This window comes from Heloderma suspectum, chromosome 7, assembly GCF_057233095.1.
Source record: "Heloderma suspectum isolate Gila_16-S chromosome 7, 16-S_ref, whole genome shotgun sequence".
Lineage (NCBI taxonomy): Eukaryota > Metazoa > Chordata > Lepidosauria > Squamata > Helodermatidae > Heloderma > Heloderma suspectum.
In genome coordinates, this window is record NC_139464.1 from 70,722,810 (window position 1) to 70,744,421 (window position 21,612).

General features: G+C 46.4%; 1 protein-coding gene across 2 annotated transcripts in view; it reads right to left on the reverse strand.

Moving 5' to 3' along the window:
• HMGA2 (high mobility group AT-hook 2) overlaps positions 1-5,673 on the reverse strand; it is a 174,087-nt gene extending 168,414 nt beyond the window's left edge. Inside the window, exons 1-2 of one of the 2 annotated variants that reach the window (XM_084811808.1) lie at positions 4,888-5,673; positions 2,164-2,250 (exon numbers count right to left, since the gene is read on the reverse strand). In XM_084811808.1, the coding sequence (XP_084667934.1) occupies positions 2,164-2,250; positions 4,888-5,025 (225 nt within the window). In that variant the 5' untranslated portion in view covers positions 5,026-5,673. Of the gene's footprint in view, positions 1-2,163; positions 2,251-4,656 lie in introns of both variants that reach the window. The other variant, XM_084811807.1, reaches the window with a different exon arrangement.
• Between the last annotated feature and the right edge of the window lie 15,939 nt (positions 5,674-21,612).

The following is a 21,612-nucleotide window of genomic DNA, read 5'->3' on the forward strand; positions in this document are numbered from 1 at the left end:
CCTGGTCCGCATTCTGTTCTCACTGTGGCCAGCCAGATGCCTATGGAAGTCCACCAGCAGGACATAAATGCAACAGGACCCTCCCACTCGTGTTCTCAACAACTGGCTTCGAGTGGCATACTGCCTCTGATAATAGAAGTACCATATAGCCATCATGACTAGCAGCCATTGATAGCCTTATCCTCCATGAATTTGTCTGACCCACATTTAAAGCTACCAAGTTGGTGGCCATCACTACATCTTGTGGTGAATTCCCTAGTTTAACTATGTGTTGTGTGAAGAAGTGCTTCCTTTTCTCTATCCTGAATCTCCCACTATCACACAGCTTCATCAGATAACCCTGGGTTCTAATATTAAGAGAGAGGGGGAGAAACACTTCTCCTATCCAATTTCCCCACACACTGTATAGTTGTATATACTTCTCATGTCCCATCTCCCACTTATTAGCCTTTTTTCCTAAGCTAAAAAGGCTCAAATGTTGTAACCTTTCCTTGTAGGGGAGTTGCAACAGACCCTTGATCATTTTGTTTCCCTTTTCTGCAACTTTCCAACTCGACAATAACCTTTTTGGGGGAAATAGATTTATCAGTTTGTTGACTGAAGACATCTTTTTTAAAAAAAACTTTGGCTGCAAAAAAGGAGGGAGGGGGCAAAAGTAAAGAGAGCAGGGGCAGGTTTCCTGTACTGATATTCAAAAGAGTTAAAATAAAAAAGAAACAATCCCATAGTCAGCCTCTAAATAAAATATTATTTATCATAAGTTGCTATGGTAATATATAACACCGAAAACTATCAAACATAACAGGACTAGTACCCATAGGCACAAAACAAACACACTAAAAAAAACCCAGATATAACCAGAGGAGTTTACAACCATCATCTATCTAATAGGCATTCCACCACAAAACTTATGACAATTAACAGAGTTAGTAGAACACCACGGTTGATTTCCAGATTTGGTAAGATTTTGTTTTCAACATCATATTTGTAAATTAAGAGTGGTAGTGCTAACTGCTGTGTGACTTGTCTACAGAAACATGACTCCTGTGTTATTTTCAAAGCTACATACAACTGTTTCTTAAGGTCGCCAGTATTACCCTTGTAAAAAAAAAAATCTTATTAGCATAGTATTATAACTCACATTTGTGCATTCAAATAAAAACAAAGTACTCCGCCCCCCAACCCACCTGCAAGGTGTTGTTTTTTTAACTCAACTGGGACAAACAACATTTACTTCACTGAACTAATCTATTAATGTTTCTATCCCCTGCCAATATTCGGAATGAAATGATGGTTCAAAAGCTGGCATTTTCCCCCAAAACTTGTCTCTTTGTGTGTGGTGTTTAGCTAACCGCTAAACAACACAAGGTAGGCTGGTATAGTACCCTAGAATGCAACTCTGTTGGGTATACATATTCAGAAGTATTCTGTTCTCCACCAATAACTATTGATTTTATTACTAGAAGACATACTTATTTTCCCAGGCATTTGCACATTAGTTGTGGCCCAATTGTTGTGGGCTGCTTTTGTGGTGTTTGTAGTAGGTGGGGGTGGTTGTGTATTGTGGATGAACATTTTCCATATTGCATTGTTTTGAGATTGTTTTATGGTGTTTATTTTTATTTATATTACTATATTGATTATGGTTTATATTGATTTTGGTTTTTTCTGTTATATTAATTATGGATTTCTATATTTGTTTGTTTAGATCATCCTGAGACTGCTTTCTGGAGTGGGAAGCAACTCATAAATATGCCCACTGTTAATAATAAATAAATAAATAAATAAATAAATGCGACGTCAACATATTCAACAAAACACTCAGCTCCAGCAGATAGTTTGGATATGATTTTAAGAAGCTTGCAGAATTTGAATTCTTGTTAGACATTCAAAATGTTCTAAATTCACAATACCAGAAACATATTTTTTCTAGAGCACAATCCTGAATTTAGAAGAAATTAAGCAAAGGATTATATATAAAAAAGGGGGTGGGGGGAAAAGCTGCCCCTCAAATGTAGGCTTCTCCTACAATATTCCAGCATGAAATATTAGTAAAATGCCACAAGTCCTGCAGTTCAGAAGTTAAATAAGGGAAATCCTTTGGACACTGGCTGATAAGTGGATGGTAATGTAAGTAAATCTTTTGCTATGGAGTAATCTCACCTTTTGAGCTGCTTTAGAAGGACTCTTGTTTTTGCTTCCTTTAGGTCTTCCTCTTGGTCTTTTAGGAGATGGCTCTCCCGTTGGTTCCTAAACACAGGAAAACATGCTATTGTGGCAAGAATCTCAACAGAGATCCTAAATACAAGCAACAACACTTAACATGAACAAAACTGATTGTTATCACATTTAATAGTGCAATAAAATAAAAAGCATGAGGGGAAAAAACTATTAATAGTGTGCAGAACTAAAATCTTCATGGCCACTGGAACTGTGTGACAAAAAAGTTTCTATGTTCTGACACTTGTGTTGACTCTTTCCAAACCAATATATTTAACAATAACTTTTGTAATTCTAATCATTCAAGACTTTTCATGATCAACTGATAATTAGTCATTTAATTTACATTTGTAATAACATAAGAGATTAAATAAAATGTAATCCCCAACATTAAAGAACTTAAATATCGAAGTTAGTATCAATTACAAGCAGCTTTTTTCCCCCTTCTCTTAAAGTTTAGAAGAAGAATTTTCCCTTGTTCTGTAGTTAGTAATCTACTTCCATTTGTCCATCTTAATGGAATGTTATATATTGTGTGTGGGACTCTAGTCTATAGCATGTTTTGGCAAGACAAACAAACAATGAAGAATTTAAAAGGTGCCTAGGATTCAAATTATATAAGAGGAATTATTTCCCCCAATGGTTTCTCTGACAGTAAATAAAAGAGTCATTTAAATGGATATGATTAAGTGTTCAGATTTCAAATATTTATTCAGTGAATCATATGCACTAAAAGAAAAAAATCCACATCCACTTCCAAATATTGAACATTTCATTTGGATTACAGGATGCAGTAAGACTAATTAAATACAGTTTGTTAAAAGAGCCTTAAAATTCTCTAGACTGAAACTCTTTGGGCTATAAAGAAAGCTAAGACTGCAATCATATATACAACTTAACTGGGAGTAAGTCCCATTGAACTCAGTGGGGCTTACTTCTAAGTAAATGTGTATAGAATTGCACTGTAGCTGACATAATATCCTTCCAAAGGAGTCACAACAGCAACAATGTTGAGCACTGATTGGGAGAGAAGAAAGAGGGAAAACACATGTGGGGGGGGGGCGTCTTTCTGTGCAATTCATTGAAACCCTAAACATTCCATTCTCAAATCGTGCACTCTCTCCATCCCACACACACACACCCGCACACTTAGCAAAAACTAGACTGGTACAGGCGGGAGTGGGAAAGGTCGTTAGGGATAGGAAAACTTGAAATCTCGATAGCTCAACAAAGGTAATGCAGTTGGAGTGGGGGCGGGTATTCAAACTGTTGTAGTTTCCCAAAGGTATTTGATTGCATTTCGGCTGGGAAAGGGAGGGGGAAGAGTGGGGGGGGCGTAAGGACTTAGTTGGTGCTCACCCACCATCGTCCCAAGGTTACGGGAACCCCCTTTCAGAGGTGTTTTGCATTTAAGGTCCCAGATCGGTTTGCTGATCATCTGATTTGCTCCGAAGGAAGTGGTTTGATGCTAATGAATGAAGTAAACTTTTTTCCCTTTAAGCCCGCGGAAGTCAGTTTTAAATGCACTTACTAGGCAATCCCTATTACCGTTCGCTACTTCCGAGGAAATAGAAATCACTACAAACAACAATAAAAAACCGTCCGGTCTGCAGCTTCTCCATGCGGGCTCTGCAGATCTGCAATTGCAAGCTTAACTGGTTGCATCCGCAGATTAAAAAAAAAAAAAAAAATCCACATCGCTCCAAGGGAGTAGAAAAACCCCGGTATCCCCGCTGGCCTGTTTACTTTGAGAAGTACAAAGTATTTCTGGATTTCACATTGCCTTGTGGAGAACGAGACCCAGAATCCTAATGCTCGGCGAGTAAACACAGCTCAGTTGTGGGTTACAGGAAAGTGCTACAAGAAGGGAATCACAGCCAAAGCCAAAATCACCCCCGCCCCCCCCAATCAGCCCGAATTTCCCCAAGGAAAAAAAAGCGAAAGAAGCGCAATCAGACAAGATGCAGTGCAGGCACGCTGCCGACAATGGAGGTATCCTTTTGTACTATGCAAACGGTGAGGGGGCTTTTGCCTCCCCGCCCCCGCCATATCCAGGATCAAGCTGGGGGGGGGGGGCGTTGTAAACAGGCGGGCAGGATCGGACCGGGCAGTAGGCTCTGTGAGCCCATCTCTACACACACACACAAACACACACAGAAGATTGAGACATTGCAAAGACAGCCCCGGGTCCCTTCCTTCCTCACACCCTCCAGATTCAAACTCTGCTCGAACTGCGGCAGCGAGCGCTGGTTGGTGGGAGCGGAGCTGCTCCGCGTTACCAGCGCGAAAGGAGCCCTCCTGGCACACAATAGAGGAAGGCCGAGGGAAGGTTTCGCCTTTTAAAAAGAAACAAGCGCGCGCGCCGATTCCCTCCCCCTGCCAAGAGGGGCTTTTTCCCTCCTTCCTCCCCCCTCCTCAGCCCAGAGCCCGGCTTGCCTCTTCAGGACTGGAGCTGGCGAGCAAAATGCGCCCGCCGCCGCCGCCGCCGCCGCCGCCGCCACCATCACAACAAACAACATTTGCATGTCCAAACACACAAACACACACACGCGCCGCCGAGGCGCTTCCTCGTCGCGGGGCGCACGTGTGCGCGCCCCGTTCCCACAGACCTCCGGCTCGCTTCGAAGGCGCGCGAGGGGGGGGGGGGGGCGAGGCTCGGGTACTGACTTGGGGCTGCTTCCTGGGTCTCCCTCGTCCCCTCTTCGGCGGTTCTGCGGCGGCAGGTTGCTCCTGGGCGGCGGCGGCGGCGGCGGCGGCGGCAGAAGTCGAGGGCTGCCCGCCGGCTCCTTCGCCTCGTGTGTTCATCGCGACTCCTCGCTCGCTGGGCTTTTTTCCGCCTCGCGGCAATCGCTCCCGCTCGCTCGCTCGCCCGCCCGCTCCGCGCGAGGGGAACGGGGCGATCCAGGGGAACGGGACGGGGCGATGGGAGGGACGGGGCGCGTCAGAGGCGACCTCGCGGACTCGCTGCCCCCAGCAGCAGCGGCACCGCCACCAGCACCACCGCCGCACCGGACGTCCTGGCGCTGCCGAAAGGAGAAAGGGAGGAGGCGGCGGCGGCGGCGATGGTGCTGCTGCTGATGGTGGTGGTGGTGCTGTTGCTCCTGCCGCCGCCGCCGCTGCTCCTGCCGGGGGGGGGGGGGGGATCTCCTCTTTTTACAATTTAGCACCAGGATGGAAATGCAGGAAGACGGAGCAATGGACGGGGGGGGGGGTGTTGAGCCAGAAAATGGGGTGGGGGAGAGAGGGGGAGAGAGGGACCGAAGCTCTCGAAATGCTCGGAGAGAGCGAGAGAGCAGGAAGGGTGGGTGGGTGTCTCGGTGGGCGGGAGACCTTCTCCTCCAGAGTGGGGAGCAAGTGGGGGCTCCGCAGCCCTTCGGTGGGATCAGCAGCAAGCCGAGCTAAAGAGGAGACACATTGAAAAGAAGCGTACGACCCAGAGCGCCTTTCGGCTGGATCGGAATTGGATCGTGCACGTTGTTGGGAGAGCGCGCGCGAGAGATCATTGGGCGGGCGGGGGCATTTATTTTACATAGCTCCGTCTCTGTGTGTTCGGAGAGCTGGGGCAGCGGCGTTTCCCTCCAGTGCGACAGGGTGGGAGTGAACTGCTGGCGGGGGCTGGAAATGTTAGGCGATTCCTCCTGCCCACGGTTCAACGGGGATGAGTTTCAAACGCACACACTCACGCACACCCTCGACCCGGGGGTGGGAAAAGAAAACAGGAGGGCGTTGGGCTACGGGTTGGTGGGGTGGGGAAGGCCACCGTGAGGAGGAAGAGGAGGAGGCAAAACAAAAGAAAAGAGCGCGGGGGGGGGCGGGGAGCGATCCGGGGCTGGCTTTGGACCAAATCAAACACTAGAAATACAGCAGCAGTAGAAGCACACCCCAAAGAACAGCCAGAGCTCCTCACATGTCCATCAAACGTTGCAGCAACTGCAACTGGTACCTGTCAAATTTGGGGACTGATAGGCCGTTCTAAGCCAGGCCACCAAAAAACTCAAAAATACCCTAGCACGGAAAGAGCCTTTTTGTTTGTTGGACTCTGCATGAAAAACCAGTGCTTCTCAGAACTGGCCACTGGAGCCACCAGTTCCACGATGCCAGACAAGGTGTGTGCTTTAGCCTGCTCTTCTGCCTGGAAAACGTATCTCTTTCTTTAGTCCATGGGAAGCGAAGATGAGCTTTTCCTAGGTGCCATTTTTCAAAAGTATCAATGAGATTCCTCCTGGAAAATCTTCATCTACTGCAATCTAGCAGTACCAGAGCTGGTCAAAGCATACACCTGTCCAGAAAAATACGTTTGCATGTGAGACTATTCCTACACACACACACCCTATGTTCCCTCACTTAGATGCAATTTATCAGCAACTTACAGCTGGTTATTTCTTCTGATCCAGATTATTCTGACTTTTAAAGGAAAGTTTCATTTGACTTACAAACCCTGGTCCTTTTTATTATTAGATGCATGTGGCCAAAGAGCTGTCTAGAGTTAGGTTCAAAACAATATGCACAATTCCGACACATACGCTCCCATGGCTTTTTGGCCCTCACTAGCCCGTTGGGGTTGCCAACTTGCCATTCACAACACTGAAGTAGCAGCAACAGCAACTGACAGAATTTTCCTCCGATTCTAGATGGAGCAACTGCCTGTCTTCATGGCTTACTCGCTGGACTGCCCATTTTCTTCCTGTCCACGTGACCCATGTGTCTCTAGGTTCTATGTGTATTTTTGTCCCCATCCTACTTCTTTCAATTCCATGTCTCCACCAACACCACCCATTGCATACCCAGGTTTCTGTTTTTCAGGCCATGGCCTCCTTTAGCCACTCTTCTGGCTCCTGACCAGCCTCATTAGCATCCATAGTCACTGAAGAGATCATACGGCTGGGGAAAGGGCAGGAAAGCAAAAATGATCAAGGAGAGGGGAGGTTGAAACACCCTCGCTTCAACAGAAGGCTAAAGTTAAGCTTTTTAGTTTAGTGGAGAAACAACTAAGGGAGAAGATGATGGAGGTTTATAACATTGTGCATGGTATAGAGACAGCGAATAGAGAGGTGTCTGTCTCCTCTCATAGTGCTAGAATTCTGAGTCTCCCAATGAAGATTGGCCATAGATCCAGGTCAGGCAGAAGAGAGTACTTTTCTTCATATGAGATGGCTTTCAAATGGGATTAGACTCCAGGACAGGTCTGCCAGTAGCTTTTAGCTATGGTGTTTATGTGGAACCTCCAGGTTTCATGGGAAGTACACCTCTGAATACCGTTTACGGAGGAACAAGAGCAGGAGTGGGCTATTACCTTCAAGGACTGCTTGTGGTCATTCCAGAGGCACCAGGCTGGTCAGTGTGGGACAGAGGATACTGGATGCTAGATGGACCTTTGGTCTCTTGTGTCCTCTCTCACTATATCATGCTACCTGTCCAGATCTTATGCTGCGAAATGTCTTCAGAGCACCCTCTCTGACTGGGCCCTTCTTGGCTCAATTCCCTGTCTCCTCTGCTCCTTTCCTCAACCCTCATTCTCCACACACCTTGCTTCATATTCCCTCTTCATTCCATTGCTCATTCTGCATCCTTCAGCCCCTTTGCCTCTAGACCTCCGAGCGTTCTACCTCCTGCAGTCTTTCTTCAGCTTTCCTCAGCCATTCCCCATGTGAGGTTTAAGCTCAGCCAAACAATGTTCTTGTTCCACACAGAATTTCACCTGCAAACTGCTTTGCTTCCTGAGCAACTGAACATTCCGAACCATCCCATCAGCTCAGCCATTCAGGGCCAAAAACACATTATGGTTATTGTATAGTGTAGCCTTTCTCAACCTGGCGCCTTCCAGAAGTGTTAGACTGCAGCTCCCATCATTCCCAGCCAGAAATGGCCATGCTAGCTGGGAATTATGGGAATTTCAGTCCAACATACCTGGAGGGCACCAGATTGGTAAAGGCTGGAGTAGCATGTAGCTAAACCTTTGTTTCTTGATAAATTAATTACAGATGTGCAGGGAGTAAATCTTACTTTGAATGCTGCATGTGGTCATGGGAGGCTTATCTCTTCATTCCCCAGTCACATTCCGAACAAAAATCCCCACCCTCAAATAGCTTATAGCTTTAGGGGGCTAAGTTCCTATTGGTGCCAATGGGAGCTTGAAGCTCCAAGCTGTGTGGGGAGAGCAATTTTTGGTGAGAACATGACTGAGGAGTGAAGAGATAAGCCTACTCTCACTGCGCACCACATTCAAAGGAAGAATCACACACACCCTGCACCTGTAATTAATTTATAACAATCTAAGAAATAGCTACACACTATATAATAGGTATGACATGTTTTTTGGCCCTCTGAGCCAGAGACTTACTGTCACAAATACAATACAAATACTTCCTCAATGACTGTTACTGAATGACGTCTGCCAACAGAACCTCCTTCCTGCACTAGAATACCATTTTGGTGCGGGTAGGAGATTCACTCAACAATGGCCGCAAGACTGGAAAAGGTCAGTTTACATTCCAATTCCAAAGAAGGGCAACGCCAAAGAGTGTTCAAACTACTGCACAATTGCGCTCATTTCACATGCCAGCAAGGTGATGCTCAATATCCTACAAGCTAGGCTTCAGCAGTATGCGAACCGAGAACTACCGGAAGTACAAGCTGGGTTTCGAAGAGGCAGAGGAACTAGAGATCAAATCGCCAACATTTGCTGCATCATGGAGAAAGCAAGAGAATTCCAGAAAAACGTCTATTTCTGCTTCATTGACTACGCTAAAGCCTTTGATTGTGTGGATCACAACAAACTGTGGCAAATTCTGAAAGTGATGGGAGTACCAGACCACCTTACCTGTCTCCTGAGAAACGTGTACGAGGGTCAAGAAGCAACAGTAAGAACCAGACATGGAACAACCGAGTGGTTCAAAATTGGGAAAGGAGTACGACAAGGCTGCATATTGTCACCCTGCTTATTTAACTTATATGCAGAGTACATCGTGAGAAACGCTGGGTTGGATGAATCACAGGTCGGAATTAAGATTGCTGGGAGAATTATCAACAACCTCCGATATGCAGACGATACCACCCTAATGGCAGAAAGCGAAGAGGATCTCAAGAGCCTCTTGTTGAGGGTGAAAGAGGAGAGTGCAAAAGCTGGTTTGAAACTCAACATTAAAAAAACGAAGATCATGGCATCTGGCCCCATCACTTCCTGGCATATAGAAGGGGAAGAAATGGAAGCAGTGACAGATTTTACTTTCTTGGGCTCCAAGATCACCGCAGACGGTGACTGTAGCCATGAAATTAAAAGACGCTTGCTCCTTGGGAGGAAAGATATGGCAAACCTAGACAGCATAGTAAGAAGCAGAGACATCACCTTGCCGACAAAGGTCCGTCTAATCAAAGCTATGGTTTTCCCAGTAGTAATGTATGGCTGTGAGAGCTGGACTATAAGGAAGGCTGAGCGCCGAAGAATTGATGCTTTCGAACTGTGGTGCTGGAGAAGACTCTTACGAGTCCCCTGGACTGCAAGGAGGTCCAGTCAGTCCATCCTAAAGGAAATCAACCCTGAGTGCTCATTGGAAGGACAGATACTGAAGCTGAAGCGCCAATATTTTGGCCACCTAATGCGAAGAGAAAACTCTCTGGAAAAGACCCTGATGCTGGGAAAGACTGAAGGCCAAAGGAGAAGGGGACGGCAGAGGATGAGATGGCTAGATAGCATCACCGATGCAATGAATATGAACTTGAGCACAGTCCGGGAGAGAGCGCAAGACAGGAAGGCCTGGCGTGCTATGGTCCATGGGGTCACGAAGAGTCGGACACGACTGAACAACAACAACAACAAGGAGATTCTGACAGAGTTTTTAATGGCCTGGCTGTGTACAACAGCATTCCATATAGAACCTGTGTTTAGATAATATTATTTAGAAACAACTAGGTGCTTCCAAATGGAGGGCTCCTAGTACCTATCAGAAGGCATTGTGTAGCAATTTTTTTCTTAATGGATTTTCTGTGGTAAGAAAAAAGACAGAAGCAGCAGAGGGAAAACACAGGGGGGTTATTGGTGGCATACTTCACCTGGACCCTCCATAAAATTTGGTGAATGTGATAGTGCTGGTGTTATAAAAGCCTCATCTGGAAGCACCCATTATTTCAGCTCTGTGTTCAGTCTCCCACAAAAGCTTTTTAGGGAGCAATCCTATGCACCTTTTTCTCTCTAAACATGCATAGGATTGCACCCTTAATTATTTATGTATGTATTACACATATATCTAAACCTCTTTTTAGAAGCTCATAGCATTTTATACAGGTTCCTCAGTCTCCCATTCAGCCACTGATCATATTACCAATAAGGCACCATGTTGCCTAATAGTTTCTGAATTTTTATGTAGTTATTCCTCTGCCTGGGTTCACTGAAGTAGAAATTCATGTGCTGTGCTTCATTGCTACGCCAATATGCAGATGACATGCAGCTGTACCTCTTGTTCAAATCTTCACCAAAGTTGGCCATAGAATCCCTTTCCAAATGTCTGGAGATGGTGAGTGGCTGGATGGGGAGGAATAAGCTGAAGCTGACCCCTGACAAGACCAAGGTACTTTTGGTGCGAGACAAGAGGAGGCTGGAGGATGTTGACCTGGTGTTGAATGGGGTACGGCTACCCTTGAAAGCCCAGGTCCGCAGCCTGGTCATTTTGGACTCCCAGCTGTCCATGAAGGCTCAGGTGTCAGCTGTGAGCTGGACAGCACTGTATCAACTCCATCTGATACGGCGGCTGCGCCCCTTCCTTCCCGACCATCTGCTCCCATCGGTAGTACATGCCCTGGTCTCCTCTCATTTAGACTACTGTAATGCGCTATATGTGGGGTTACCCTTGAAGACGGTTCGGAAGCTGCAGCTGGTACAGAATGCGGCAGCTCACCTGATTAAAGGCAGCCGCTGGCAAGATCACATCACTCCAGTGCTGAAGGAGTTGCACTGGTTACCAGTTGTTTTCCGGGCCAAATTCAAGGTGTTGGTTTTGACCTTTAAAACCCTATATGGCTCCAGCCCAGCCCAGCCTATCTTAAGGAGCGCCTCCAGCAAGACCAGACAGGCCGCTTAACAAGATCAGCCTCGGATGGCCTTCTCTCTGTCCCATCAGCCAGGACAGCTAGACTGGTGGGGATGAGGGAGAGGGCCTTTTCTGAGGTGGTCCCCACTCTGTGGAACTCCCTCCCTAGGGAACTCCGCCATGCCCCCTCTTTAATGTGCTTCCACTGTGCATTAAAAACATGGTTGTTCAGGCAGGCATTTGAGGTGGGTTAGGATATTTTAGAAAATGTTTTTATTGTAGAATTTTATTGTTTTAAACTGTTTTATTATATGCTTGTACATCGCCCAGAGTGGCTGGGTGACCAGCCAGATGGGCAATTAATAATTTAAATAAATAAATAAACATTTTTGTCAACAATTTGACACCATATAGAGAAAAATATATTCAAGAAAAGTTTCTACTTACAAGCAGGGCCAGTGTCAAGGGTAGGCATGGTTGGGCATGTGCCCAGAGCTTGCAACCCAGCAGGGGCCCACTGACAAGTCCCCTGGAGTTGCTCCTCCTCTTCCCCATTTCAATTTAGGGATGTACGAAAGTCACTTACCTTTCCATGAATTATGTTGATGGTGGGTGGGGAGGCGTTGCATCCCTCCCCCCGGAATCCTCGATGGGGGGGGAATCCATTCCTCCCCCCCAGAATCCTCCACAGCCATGGAGCAGCCAGTCAGGCCCAGCCCAGGCCAGAGCCGTTCACAGCCGGATTTCTGGCCGCGGAGGGCTCGGGGGGGGGGGGACCGCGTACGCAAATGGCGGCGGCTATGGCCGCCACCATTTGCGTTCCTTATTTTTGGCCGTCTTAGTCTACATAAATATTTACATAGACTATGACGACGAAAATAAAAGGGAACGCAAATAGCGTAGCGGGCGCTATTTGCTTCCCTTTTTGATTCACCGTTTTAGCTTACGTAAATCTTTACGTAGGCTAAAACGGCGAATCAAAAAGGGATGCAAATAGCGCCCGCTACGCTATTTGCATTCCCCTTTATTTTCGCCATCATAGTCTACGTAAATATTTATGTAGACTAAGACGGCCAAAAATAAGGAACGTAAATGGCAGTGGCCGTAGCCACCGCCATTTGCGTACGCGTTTGTTTTGTTTTCTACTTACACAGCCATGATAGGCTACGTAAATCTTTACGTAGCCTATCACATCTTGTAAAAAACAACAAAAAGACACAAGACTGCAAATGGTGGCGGCGGCAGCCGGTCAGAAGACCAGCTGCTGCCGCCGAAGCCACCACTGCAGCCGTCGCAGCTGCCGCCGCCCGGAAGATCCGCCCCAGGTAAGTCTCGTCCTGGGGGGGATCCGCAGGGGGGCGGGGGGCTGGCAGGCCATTCCGCCACGGAGTTCGGGGGGCCGAATGCACTGGCATTCGGCCTCTCCAAGATCCGTGGCGGAATTCTCTGACATCCCTATTTCAATTTGCTTGTTCACCTGCCTCTTGTTTTTGCCCAGAAGGAGGAGCAGTAGATGCCACTGCTTATGTGCTCACTGGCTCTGTGCCTGGCAAGCAAGCAAACAGATGATACCAATGATGAGAAAAGGAGGAGAAGCAGCAGCAGCAGCCTAGTGGCAATGGCAGTGAGAAAAGAGACTCACTGAGGGAGCGAGGCATTGAGCCTGTCTTACCCAAGGTGCCACAAAAACCTCTATCTGGCACTGCTTACAAGGCATTAATACAGATAAGTAATGGTGTGAGGAGCTATGGTGTGTTGATAAGCTTAAATAAACCCTCCCTACTAGACAATGAGGAATCTGTCTTCATTAGGCATCCATAGGAATACCCTCCAGTGATGTCAACACTTCACACAAAATAGAAAAATTGTCCTGCCACCACCACTGCAGCTCTCACTTACGTATGGACTGAGGGCTAAACTACACACTACATAAAATACATAGCACGCAGCTGATCCTCATCATTTTGTTAACCACAGAGTAAATGTGCATGGTCCCAATCCAGATTGGCAGATAGGTGGGTTTAAACCTTCCCATCCAGACACTTCCCCCCACAAGTTGCCCCCAGTGAAATTTGTGCCAGTGAAGTCCCCCCTTTTTTTTTAGTCCCAGGGACACACACACACACACAATTGGAGGGGGGGGAGTGGCATTAGTGGTACCCTCACCACTTGTATGTATAAGTCAGCAAAACGTAGAATTAACTCTCCCATGTTTACTATGAATAATTATGTCTGCAGTCCTATGCATACTGTGTGCATAGGACTGGACTATGGCTGCACTGAACACAGTGCGACTTTCTTCTAAGCAAGCATGGATGGGATTGCACTGCATCTTCCTCACTCAGCTTCCATTTTTATCACCTCAGCTTTCTGGAGTTTACTGAAACATTTTAAAAAAATCTATACCCTCTCCTCTGAAGGGTGTACAATCCTCATAATTTAGTATCATCTGTGGTTCTGATATTAACCATTCTGTCCAACTAATTTATGAATATGTGCATTGAACAACCCTGGACCTAGCACTTTTTACTGTATAATATTTCTATATTTCTCTTTCAGATCTGGTGTCATTCCATTTATTACTCTATTGTACATATGATTCCACCCATTGCTTTTTCTGTGCCAGTTTTGGCATTGGAACTGCCATCATCTTGATCAGTGATCTATGCCTGGAGAAGGGCAACCTCGTTGGTTCTCCTGGACCTTTAAGCAACTTTCAATACCTTTGGGCACAGTGTCCTTCTGGATAGGCTTTCCAAGCTAGGAGTAAGAGGCACAGGGTTCTGGTGCCTCTGCTCTGCTCCAGTTTGGGGGCCCAATAACAGAAGGTGATGCTGGAAGATTGGTGCACTTATGCTACGGCTCGCTCCCTTGGCGTAATGCCATGGGCACCACAACACTCACAGACACATCCTTGGGCATCTGTCAGGCCACCTGCCCCTACCTAAACTGTGTGTGTGTTGGAGGGGAGGTCTTCCAGGAATTTGGGGTGAGGTATCTCCAGTATGCAAATGACACTCTATATTTTCATTTTTATCCAAATCAGGTGCTGAACTGGTATCTAGAGTTGGTAATGAGCTGGATGAGGGCCAGTAAACTGAAACATAATCCTGACAAGATAGAGGTACTATCTATAGGTGATTCATCTGTTCAAGGGGATGGTGGTGCCAAACCAACCTGTTTCAGTTGGGGCTCCACTCCCTCTAAAGAATCAAGTTCCCAGTCTGGGAGTAGTCCTGGATCCATCTTAGTTATTAGAAGCTCAAGTACATATCACTTTTCAACAGCTAGGGTTGGAGCATACTTTAGTAACATCCAACTTTGACTAAATGGAACATGTTATATATGGGGCTACTTTTGAAGACTGTCTGGAAACTTCAAGTAGTTCAGAATACAGACACTAGGCTACATAGGGCCATCCCTACCATTAGGCAGAGTGAGATGGTTCTTTCAGGCAACAGATGCTGGGAGGTGGCAGCAAAGTGTTGGAGGAGAGAGCAGTGAGCCACACGGCTACCCTGCACTCCCCTAAGCTAGCCTGCTACTTTCATGTGTGGTGGAGGATACTGTCCCATTTCCAGTGATGAGCAAAGATTCAACTACCAATCCGGTCAGCTTTTGTATATGGAATGGGAGTGAGCACCATTTTGTCCTTTGCCTCAGGCAGCAGAATGTGTTGGGCCAACCCTGAGGCTATGAAACTGGGACTCGGTACTGGGAATATATTACTCCAGTGCTTAAAGAACTGTACTGGCTGCTGGTCTGTTTCCAAGCACAATTCAATGTGTTGGTACTACTTAGCTATACAGCCGTATGTGGCTTAGAGCCTATGTGACTGAAGAAACATCTGTTTCCATGTCAACTTGCTTGTGAATGATGGCCACCAGTTTGAATGGCTTTAAAAGGGGGTTGGACAAATTCCTGGAGGAAAAGGCTATCAATGGCTACTAGTCTCGATGGCTATGTGCTACCTCCAGTACCAGAGGCAATGAACCTATGTACACCAGTTGCTGGGGAACATGGGTGAGAGGGTGCTGTTGTGCTCATGCCCTGCTTGTGGGTTGACAGCTGGTTGGCTGCTATGTGAACAGAATGCTGGACTAGATAGACCCTTGGTCTGATCCAGCATGGCTCTTCTTATGTTCTTATGTGTGTGAAGATTATCAATGAAGTCTCTTCTTCATGTGCCCCTGCCATCTGAGATGAGATATGTGGCAATTGGAGAGAGAGCCTTTTCAGTTGTTGTTGTTGTTCAGTCATTCAGTGGTGGTGCCCTATTTTTAAATTACCTTCCCAGAGGACTCCACCTGATGCCTACCTTCTTATCTTTTTGGCAAAGACCTTTTCATACTCCAGGGATTTTAAAAGTCTAAGTTCTAAAAGTGCAATTTGCCATTTTTAATGCTGGTCTTTTATAGTGTTTGAATATGTAAATACAGATTTTATTGTTTTTTATTTTTGTTGTAAAATTGCCCTGGAAACTGCTTGACTGAGGGGGGTCTAAAATAAATACATACATACATACATACATACATACATACATACATACATAAAATAGTACCATCTTCTTGTCCACATTTACAAAGTTTTGCTTAAAAGAATATAGTATTGAACTAAGATTAAACCTCTATTGAAGTCTAATTATGACATTTCAGCACAGAACCTGCTTTGGTCACCCTGATGTAAGTATGGCTTACCTGGGAGAAGAATAAGGGGACTATAATCCTGCTCATTTTCCTTGACCTCTCAGAGGCTTCTGATACTATTAATCATGGAATCCCCCTGGATAAGCTGTCTGAATTGATTATTGGCTGCACTGTATTTCAGTGGTTCCGCTACTATGAGGATGCTGACTCCAGAAGGTGGTGCTGGAGGACTACTGCTTGGCCACTTAGGATTATTCTATGGGGTCCCATAGGTTCGATCTTGTCTCCTGTACTTATAAACATCTACATGAACTGTTGAATGAGGTCCTCCAGACGACGGAGTTGAGCTCTAATTCTCCCTTCTCATCAGATTCAAATGAAGTGGTAGAAGTGCTGAACCAGTTTTTGAGATTAGTAATCGGATGAGAGCCAATAAATGGAAGCTCAGTCCAGACAAGACAGAAATTCTGGTGTTAGGTGGCCCATCTAACCATGGAGGTGGAGTTCATCCTGTTTTGAATAGGGTCACACACACACCCCTTACAGAGTGGCTGGTCAACTCCAGTCACTCCTGGGTGAAACTGATTTTTTCTAGATCCATTTCAATCAGTCTTCGGGCCTGGTTTGGGGATAGAAACTGCCTTGGTTGCCCTGTGCCATTGGCCAAGAGAGTGTCAGGTGGAAACTGAGCCCAGAGAGCCTCAGAGCAGTTCTGATTCTGAGGAGGAACCACAATCCATGGGAGAGGAGCCAGCTCATCCCTCACAGGCTCAGCACCTGGCAAAGATTCCTCCTGCCAGCATTCCTGAGATAGATAGTGACCCTGGTAGTGAGGGAGTGCGGGAGGGGGGCTTCTTAGATGCTCGATGCAGACACAAAGAGCGACGAATGACGCAGGGTGCGGAAAGGAGGCGTAGCACCCATTTGGCGCGCAAGCAACGGCCGCTTCCCATGGACCCAAGGGAAAGAGGGAGGATCTCTCCCTAGCCCATAAGTTCTGGGTCTTCAAGTGACTCTCTTTCAAACGGGGATCAACTGCCTACTTGAAGCTTAGGCCACTCTGCTGTTCCTTGCTTTAGTCGCTGGTGATTACCATCTCAAAGAGTCGTTAAGTTGTACAAGGATTAAAGCTTTGAAAAGAAATCCTTTTGTCTGTGTCTTGAGTTGGCTACTGGAATCTACTGAGAGAGGCCGCCAAGGCGCTCCTGACAGAGAGATAAGTGGGGTGTTACCCTATTGATTCTCTTGGACTTCTTAGTGCTTTTGATATCATAGATCAGAGGTGCAGAACCTAGGACCCAGGAGCCAAATCCAGCCCTCTGTGGGTCCCAATTCTGCCCCCCAGGGTTCCCCAGATGGCCCTGCCCCCTTTCCCCTGGCCCCACCCCCTTTCTCCCAGTCATTTGGTGTTTTCCTAGCTTTTGTGCAGTTTTCTTCCCCATTCTAAAAGGCAGAAATGCTTCTCCTTAGCTTAAAGTTCTTACTAGCAGAAAGAACTTTAAGCTAAACATACTGGCATCCCCCCCCCTTTTGCCTTTGGCTCCACTACCTGGCCTGTGGCCCCCCCACCACTGGAATGTGGTCATTGAAAGCTTCTGTGAAATGGAATTTGGCCCTTTGGCTGAAAGAGATTCTGCACCCCTGCCATAGATCACAATATCCATCTGGATAGACTCTCCGAGTTGGGCGTGGGGGACACCACTCTGCAGTGGTTGTGTTCCTAAAGCAAAGGTAAAGGTGTCCCCAACCAGTTGTGTCCGACTCTAGGGTGTAGTGCTCATCTCCATTTCTAAGCTGAAGAGCCAGCACTGTCCGAAGATGCTTCCGTGGTCATGTGGCCAGCATGACTGGACACCGAGGTGCACGGAACGCTATTGCCTTTCCCGCCGAAGCGGTACCTATTTATCTACTTGCAATTTCTTGCTTTCGAACTGCTAGGTTGGCAGGAGCTGGGACTGAATACAGGAGCTCACTCCATCATGCAGCACTCGGGTCTCGAACTGCTGTCCTGCCGACCTTCCGGTAGGGATGTACAAAAGCCACTTACCGTTTCGCGGATCTGCTTTGCGGTGGGAGGGAGGGGCTCCGTCCCTCCCCCCGGAATCCTCGACGGGCGGGGAGGCGCTCCGTCCTTCACCCCGGAATTCTGCCCGTTGGGCTCCGCTCTGCGGGGATTCTGCAGAGCCACCGGCCAGCTCCGCCGGCAGCCGGACATCCGGCCGCTGGGCAGCAGGGACGCAAATGACGGCGGCCATAGTCACCGCCATTTGCATCCCTGTACTTAACTGTGATAGGCTACGTAAATATTTACGTAGCCTATCACAGCAAAGTAAAAAAAAAAGCGTACGCAAATGGTGGCAGCTACGGCGGCTGCTATTTGCGTTCGCTATTTTTCGCCATTCTAGCCTACGTAAATATTTACGTAGGCTAGAACAGCAAAAAATAGCGAACGCAAATGGCGGCCGCCGTAGCCGCCATTTGTGTACGCTGCGCCCAGCTGCGGCTGGCCAGGAGACCAGCCGCCGCCACCCCTGCCGCCGCAACTGCTGCCCCCGCTGCCGCACCTTCCACCCCCGCCGCCACCGCACCTTCCGCTGCCGCCGCACCTTCCACCGCCGCCACCCCTGCCGCCCTTGCCACTGCGCCTGCTGCCGCCGCACCTTCCGCCACTGACGGAAGGTATATATTATATACACCTTCCAGCGGAATATAAGAACAAAGTACCACCTTCCTCCCAACTGTCTACTTAGCTATTTTATCAAACAAAAAAAATGGGTCAGTCTTCAACCATTATTTATAGTGTCATCCTGACTGCTATTAATTGTTACATTTTCCTAATATCTTTTCATGTATTGAAATAAAACTGTTCCCTGAGTCATCATTTCTCAAAATTAGGCACTATATATTTGGTCTTCCCCCTTCTGATCATTTATGTATTATTACATTTATTTATTACATTTATATCTCGCCTTTTTTCCTTCTTGAGGAACCCAAGGCAGCATACATGGTCCTCTTCCATTTTATCCTCACAACAACAACCCTGTGAGGTGGGTTGGGCTGAGTGTCTGTGACTGGCCCAGAGTCACCCAGTGAGCTTCCATGGCCGAGTGGGGACTAGAACCCGGATCTCCTGACTCCCGGTCCAGCACTCTAGCCACTACACCACCATGCCAGTTTTCCATGAATGCACACATAACACAGCAGTGAGTGTTTCTAAGATTTGTTTAATTAATTAGGAACATAAAGGTAAAGTAAAGGTGTCCCCAGCCAGTCGTGTCCGACTCTAGGGTGCGGTGCTCATCCCCGTTTCTAAGCCGAAGAGCCAGCGCTGTCCGAAGACGCTTCCGTGGCCGTGTGGCCGGCATGACTGAACACCGAGGTGCACGGAACGCTGTTGCCTTTCCCGCCGAGGCGGTACCTATTTATCTACTTGCAATTTCTTGCTTTCGAACTGCTAGGTTGGCAGAAGCTGGGACTGAAGACGGGAGCTCACTCCGTCACGCGGCACTCGGGTCTCGAACTGCTGACCTGCCGACCTTCCAGTCTGCAGTTCAGCGTCTTAACCACTAAGCCACCGCGACCCTTAATTAGGAACATGGGAAGCTGCTAATACTTTGTCAGACCATTGTTCCCTCAGGCTCAGTATTGTCTATTCCAGGGTTTCATAGGTGCTTTCCCCAGCCCTACCAGGAGGTGCCAGGGTTTGTGCTCTGAGCTATGGTTCTTGATAATCCTCACCTGTGACCTTTCTAATCCTTGTTTTTGCTAGTATTACTACTGGAAAATTGCCTCATCACCATTTCCTTCTTACTGATCTTCCTCCGACTGATGAGACGCCTTTTGTCTTTTGTAGAAGGAAAAATCTTGATGATTCTAGAATTCTTAGTGCGCCTCCAGCCTTTCTAACATCAGTCTAGAATCTCAAAGCTGGGCTTCCTATTGCCCTCAGATTAATACTGTCCAGGGGAGGCTGGTGGCTCCAGTTTCGGTGGGGCAGGGATTCCATACTGGGTTTTAGTCACAACCAGCCAGAAATCTAAAGGAGCTATCCAAGGTGCTGGATCCACTTTGGGGATAGGGCTCAGTACCTTGGATAGCCCCTTTAGCCATTTGGCTGGTTGCAACTAAAACCCAAAATGGAATCTTTACCCCACCAGAACTGGAGCCACCAGCCTCCCATGATATTCTCCAAATGGACTAGTAGTCTCAATACTGAGAGATCTCCTGAGATGTATTGCAATTCTAGAGTATAGAGTCTGGAAGAAGCCTGCTTCAGTTGAAAGTGAGATTTCAGGAAGATACACAGATATGCTACTATCCTGCTTTCTTGAGAACTCAGAATAATTTGATACAGTTCTCCAGCAAGTCTGGCGTAAATTAAGCCAGAAGAGCTTGTGAGCAAGATGAGATACAGGTTTGGGAGCACTGACCTAGATCATCTCTGGATTTGATGCTATGTTCAGACTAAGATGCATCATAAAGAAGAACAGATGTTTCAACCGGGTCATCTTCACACACTGCTTTCATGCAGGAGCTCAATGTAGCAAACAAATCTGAAGCTTAAGACTTAAACTGGGGCTGTGCCAAAATGACTTTCAGCAATTCACTTCGTTTTCACTACTGTCTGAAACCAAGCTGATGTTGATTTTCAACCTGTTCTCCTGTTCTGAAATGTTAGCGTCATATAATACAGGCCTCACAATACAATGATATCACCATATTGTGCTCAGGGTAACTGGCTGATACAAAACATGTGACTCTTTAGAGAAGTGGACACAGTGGAAATAGGAAAAAAATGGTGCCATGTCAGCTGATAAGTTACACCAGAATTTTTAAAAAATTAGGTGAGCTTTCTCTTGCCTTTTTTTTTTTTTTACATTGGAACAGTGTTGTTTTACACAAAACTACTGGTGTAATGTAGGTAATTTTGACCTTGTACTTAATTCATTTATTTTTATTTTATTTACAACATGTGTATACTACCCCATATCTAAAGCAGATTCTGGAGCGGTGAACATAAAAGGTAAAATGGTATTATGGGGTGGTGGTGGGGAGATCTTTAGATGATAATGGGCAGTATTCATTGTTAAGTTAGACCTACGTAGAGTAGACCCATTGACATGAATGGGACTTAGACTAACATTGGCTACAACCTAATGTGTATTACTTCACTTATTTCAAAAAGTGGCAAGTCAATCTTGCTATGTTTGGGGACCTTCCTGATCATTCTGCTGAGTGGCCTGCGGACTTCTACCCCAAAGTTCTGATGACACCACTGAACAAAATGTTGCTTCATCTCTAATGAAAGACACTTTATTGGTAAAAATACTGCTTCCCAAAAATACTTCACTGCTACTTTTGTACAAAAATAATAGGAAATAATTGGATTCTTCTCCAAAGCGCTCATAGCCCATAAAAATTAGGGAAGAATCTTGTTCACACAGTTGTGATAAAATATGTAGCATGACCTAATTTTTAAATCTATTCAGGAACATTAAGGTTGTAATTCTAAGAAAAAAATACTTAAAAATCTTAAGTAGGGAGATCCAAGAGGCCCTGAAGTTCGCCATCAACAGCTAGTACCTGGACAACAGACTGAGCACGCAGTCATTGTCTTCCCCACTATGGTGAAATTGCATTTCTACTTAAATTATAATAATGATTTTTAAATTTGCAGCTATACCTGTATGCCACTTATGCATCAGTGCAGGTCTCCTGTGTAT